This window comes from Nicotiana tomentosiformis, chromosome 2 (assembly GCF_000390325.3).
Source record: "Nicotiana tomentosiformis chromosome 2, ASM39032v3, whole genome shotgun sequence".
Classification (NCBI taxonomy): domain Eukaryota; kingdom Viridiplantae; phylum Streptophyta; class Magnoliopsida; order Solanales; family Solanaceae; genus Nicotiana; species Nicotiana tomentosiformis.
In genome coordinates this window covers 124,517,099-124,522,700 of record NC_090813.1, presented here as the reverse complement: position 1 = coordinate 124,522,700, position 5,602 = coordinate 124,517,099, and the positions used below count along the sequence as shown (strand labels likewise).

At 39.7% G+C, this 5,602-nt stretch overlaps 1 protein-coding gene across 1 annotated transcript; it reads left to right on the top strand.

Annotated features, from left to right (window-relative positions):
* Positions 1-2,535: 2,535 nt before the first annotated feature.
* LOC138905553 (uncharacterized) lies at positions 2,536-3,270 on the top strand. Its single transcript, XM_070194074.1, has one exon. It carries the CDS (start codon positions 2,536-2,538, stop codon positions 3,268-3,270), a length of 735 nt encoding a protein of 244 aa, XP_070050175.1.
* The last annotated feature ends 2,332 nt before the right edge of the window (positions 3,271-5,602 follow it).

The window sequence follows — 5,602 nt, the reverse complement described above, 5'->3', positions numbered from 1 at the left end:
CCAATTTCGGAAGTTGGAATAGGTCCGTAATGTCAATTATGACTTGTATGCAAAATTTGAGGTCAATCGGACTTGATTTGATAGGTTTCGGCGTCGGATGTAGAAGATTGAAGTTTTAAAGTTCATTAGGCTTGAATCAATGTGCAATTCGTGTTTTTAGCGTTGTTTGATATGATCTAAAGGCTCGACTAAGTCTCTATGATATTTTATGACTTGTTGGTAAGTTTGGTTGAGGTCCCGGGGGCCTCGGGCGGATTCTGGATAGTTAACGGATCAAATTTGGACTTGTGTGAATGGCTGAAGGAACTAGCTCTAGTGTAATCGCACCTGCGCAAGATTGACCGCAGGTGCGAGCCCGCAGAAGCGGGCTAGAGCAGTGTGGGCAGAAGTCGCAGATGCGAGGAAAATTCCACATCTGCGAGACCGCAGATGCGGACAAGGAGGTCGCAGGTGCGCTGAAGCCACCACAGAAGCAGACTGCTTCTCGCATAAGCGAGTCCACATGAGCGGATAGGAGATCGCAGAAGCAGAGGCAAGGCAGCTTGGGCAAAACTACAAAGCGGTGCATTTTTTGCAAAAGCGGGACCGCAAATGCGGTCAAGTGATCCGCAAAAGCGAAAACACTGGGTAGACTCTATTAATTCAAGGGTTCGGGATTTTTATCATTTGTTGGACATTTTGAGCTCGAATTTGCGGATTTTTGAGAGCATTTTTGAGAGATTTCTTGAGGTAAGTCTCATGTGCTTATTGTTTATCAATAATCTTGTTTCCCCGTTGATTTTTCCACCTAGATTCTGTGTGTTTATGGTGGAATTTGGGAGTTTGAGGCTAGAAATTTGGAGAGTTTAATTTGGGGATTTGAGTGGTGACTTGGTGTCGGATTTTGGTAATTTTGGTATGGGTGCTCGATATCGAATGGATGTTCGTATTTTGTGACTTTTATCCGATTCCGAGACGTGGGCCCAGGTCGACTTTTTGGGGCGATTTTTTGATTCTTTGCTAAATTCGTAAATTTATTAATTAAATTAGTTTCTTGTAGTTGTATTCATGGTATGTAATTTCTTTTGGCTAGATTAGGGCCATTCGGGGTCGGAAAATCGAGGGAAAGGCATCCTTATCGATTGATTGAGCGAGATTTGAGGTAAGTAACTTGTCTAACCTTGTGTGGGGGAACCTCCCCTTAGGTTTTGGTACTGTTATAACAATTTGTGATATGTGAGCGCCGTGTACGCGAGGTGACGAGTGCGTACACGAGCTATTTATGGAAATTTCGATTTTTGATGAGTAGATTTCTTTTAAATTCCTTAACTGAGTTGCCTTAGCATATGTAGTGATCATGTTTAGCCTAGTATCACATGTCTACGTGCCTTAACACTTACTTGCAATTTGTGCAACATGCTTAGTTGAATTACCTGCTTCCCTTTATTTGAATTAAATCTTTAACTGTAAGATTTCTTGCTATAAATTCATTGTTCCTTCGGTTATCTGCTGCATATTTACTTTGGGACAACGAGGAAGTTCCTCGGGAGATCCTCCTATACTGCATATTTACTTTAGGACTACGAGGCAGTTCCTCGGGAGATCCCCCTGTACTGCATATTTACTTTGGGACTACGAGGCGTTTACTCGGGAGATCCCTCTGTCTTGCATATTTACTTTGGGGCTACGAGGCGGTACCTCGGGAGTTCCCCCCTGTCGTGCACCATCTTGTATATTTACTTTGGGGCTACGAGGCGGTACCTCGGGAGATCCCCCTATCGTACATATTTACATTTGGGACTACGATGTGGTACCTCGGGAGCTCCCCTGTTGTTTACCCCCTATTGGTTGAGCTGTTATTTTCTGAAATTTTTTGTTTTTTAAATTTTCAGTCATTTCAAATATTATTATATCTTCTGCCTTACTTTTCTTTTAAACCAATAGGGCCCTGACTTGACCTCGTCACTACTCTACCGAGGTTAGACTTGGCACTTACTGGGTACCGTTGTGGTGTACTCATACTGCACTTGTGCACATCTTTTTGTGCAGATCCAGGTTCTTCCTACCAAGCCAGATACTAGTGAGCTGGACTGTACGTGGAGACTTCAAGGTATATCTCTCAGCGTCTGCAGACCTCGGAGTCCCCCTCTATCCTTATTAAGGTGTTTTCCTTATTCTCCTTAGACTTTGATGTATAGAGACACTTAGTATTTTCTCTTAGAAGCTTGTGACTTATTTCCACCGGATTTTGGGAGTTGTAATTATTGATTTGCAGTTTTATACTTATTTCATGTGTCGAGAATTGGGCTTCAGATTTATATTTTGTTATTCCGCAAATTTGTTAGGCTTACCTAGTCTTAGAGACTAGGTGCCATCACAACGTCCTACGGAGAATGAATTGGGGTCGTTACAGTAACCTACATTATGATGATAAAGGATATGTACGAGGGAGCTAAGACTCGGGTTAGGACTATAGGAGGTGACTCGGAGCACTTCCCGGTTGTTATGGGGTTGCACCAAGGGTCTGCGCTCAGCCCATTCTTATTTGCCCTAGCGATGGATGCACTAACACACCATATTCAAGGGGAGGTGCCATGGTGTATGTTATTCGGTGATGATATAGTTCTAATTGATGAGACGCGAGACGGCGTTAATGAGAGGCTGGAGGTTTGGAGACAGACCCTAGAGTCTAAAGGTTTCAAGTTGAGTAGGACTAAGACAAAATATCTAGAGTGTAAGTTCAGCGATGCGTCGGGGGAAGCAGACATGGACGTGAGGAAGTTTCAAGTACAAGGAGTGGGGTGGATGAAATGGAGGTTAGCATCTGGAGTCATGTGTGGCAAGAAAGTGCCACTGAAACTTAAAGGCAAGTTCTATAGAGTGGTGGTTAGACCAGCCATGCTGTTTGGGGCTGAATGTTGGGCAGCCAAGAATTCTCATACCCAGAAGATGAAAACGGCAGAAATAAGGATGTTGAGATGGATGTGCGGACACACTAGGCTGGACAAGATTAGGAATGAAGATATTCAGAAGAAGGTGAGTGTGGCTCCCATGGACGACAAGATGCGGGAAGTGATGCTTAGATGGTTCGGGCACGTGCGGAGAAGAAGCATAGATGCCCCGGTTAGGAGGTGTGGGCGGTTGACATTGGCAGGTATAATGAAAGGTAGAGGGCGGCCTAAGAAGTATTGGAGTGAGGTGATCAGGCAGAATATGGCGCGACTTCAGATCTCCGAGGACATGGCGCTGGATAGGAAGGTGTGGAGGTCGAGCATTAGGGTTGTACGTTAGGAGGGACTCGAGTATTTTTCTACGTTGTTTCCGGGGGCGGGACTATGCTGATAATATTCCACCTTGGGTTGTTAGTGGTTTATGTAGCTTCCACACTATTTTCTATGGCATTAGTATTGGTTATTGTTATTGCTTTTACATTTATTTTCTGTTTCTTACGATGCTGATATTATTTTATTTTTCTGGCTTCTGTTGTTGTCACTGATCTATTGTCTATTGTTTATTGTGTATTTTCTTCTTCTTGAATCGGGGGTCTTTCGGAAACAGCCTCTCTATCCCTCCGGGGTAGGGGTAAGTTCGGCGTACACTCTACCTCCCCAGACCCCACTTGTGAGATTTTTACTGGGTTGTTGTTATAATAATAATAATAATAATAATAATAATAATAATAATAATAATAATAATAATAATAATTCGACGGAAATTAGGGCACAACACAGAATTTAAAATTACCTAGGGAGAAAAATAGGTTAAGTGTTTGAACCTGCCTTCGCTGTCGAACTCAAAGGCCGCAAAGAAAGTATTCGATGGGACCCTATTAGGAACATCTATCTTTAAAATGGTAGAAAATACCTGTTAATAGGAGAACATCATATTAAAGAGATAGAATATATTTTGCCTTTATAATTTCGTACAATTTAAGATGAATTAATTAGTGAAATTTTAGAAAATAATAAATCTATCAAAAATTGATATTATAAGATGAGTTAAGAGTACTATAAATGAAATAATGGATAGAGATATATCAGCATAAGAAAAAGCTTTCCAGAAATTGGCACCGGCCTGCAGGTTTATAGATTACCTATACTTTGTAAGTTGAACATGAAGGGCATATACACGCTTGAAAAAGAAATCACATGGCAAAAATCCCTAATTGAAATTTGAACGAGATATGTTATTGATCTGCCCCCCAGCTTCCATTTTTAGTTAAACAAACGTGTTTTTCATTCCTTTTTAATAACATAGGCTCTAGCTTCACAATTTTTTTCGTTTTTTTCAAATTTTCAGAAGTGTGTGTTGGTTTTATATATCTTGTAACAAAAGATGCTCATATTCTAGTCTTCGTAATTCTTTTTGGGTCTTTAAAAGGAAAGCAACCAAGGTGGTAAGAACTTGCTTGCACTCAATCTTTTACATCAAATCATATGAATTCACATATGGTTAAGTTATAAATTAAGATAAATATCGAATTTGACAAGATTAATGTGAATGAGTGTGAATATTTGGAAGCCTCCTTTTAGAAGGAAACTAGTAGATGCATTATTTCATGCATTTACATTGCATGATCACACTTAATGTGATGTCATGCATGACATTATTAAGGTCATTTCTCTTTTATAAATAGCAAAGGCTTTGTTCATTTGTAAATATCTCTTACTTTCCTTCTTATCTCCTAAGGCATTGAATCTTCTTTCTCTCTTGTAGTATGTCACTTGTATTTTTGGAGTGAAATAAAATTTGAGTTTATTGTGTCCGAGGACTAGGCAAAAATTAAATTTTGCCGAACCTCGTAAACTTCTGGTATTCTTTTTATTATTGTCTCACTCACTATTTATTGGTTACCTTTAAATATAGTAGTTATGATTTAATCACTCTCTATATATTCGGCTTCCGCAAAAATTAGTATTAGAGCCAAGGTTCTATCTGAGTATGCTTTGTGGTTGCAGCATAGTCTGAACTTCCATATCATAAAAGAATTACTTTGGTATTCTGTAGTGTTAGCAAATAAATAGTATTTGTAGAAAAAATGGGAGACAAGAAAAATGAAGAGTCTACATCGAGTGTCAGTAATACGTCATTGGCAACTTCGCTTATGACAAGAATTATGTCAAATGCGAAATTTGCAGTTAAAATTTTTGACGGGTCAGGATATTTTGGGATGTGGCAAGCTGAGGTTCTTGGTGTCCTTTTTCAACAAGGGCTAGATATTGCCATAGAAGAAAATAAATCAGACAGTATCGGAAAAGAAGATTATCAACCACATTGCTTGTGGTACCATTTGATATTACCTCGCAAGAGAACAGAAGTATCCATACACAAAAAAAACTTCTGCAAGTAAATTGTGGAATGCATTGGAGGATAAATTCTTGAAGAAAAATAGTCAAAATAAACTTTACATGAAAAAAAGACTGTTACGCTTCACATATGTTTCTGGTACTACAATGAATGATCATATCACCAGCTTTAATAAGTTGGCGACATATTTGCAGAATATGTATGTGGAGAAGGAGAAGCACTAGTCGTGAGAGTTCTTTCCCAAAATCAGATGAGAACGAAGAAAGGAAGATCAAAGTCAAGATCCAAACCCAGCAAAAATGAATGCGCCTTTTGC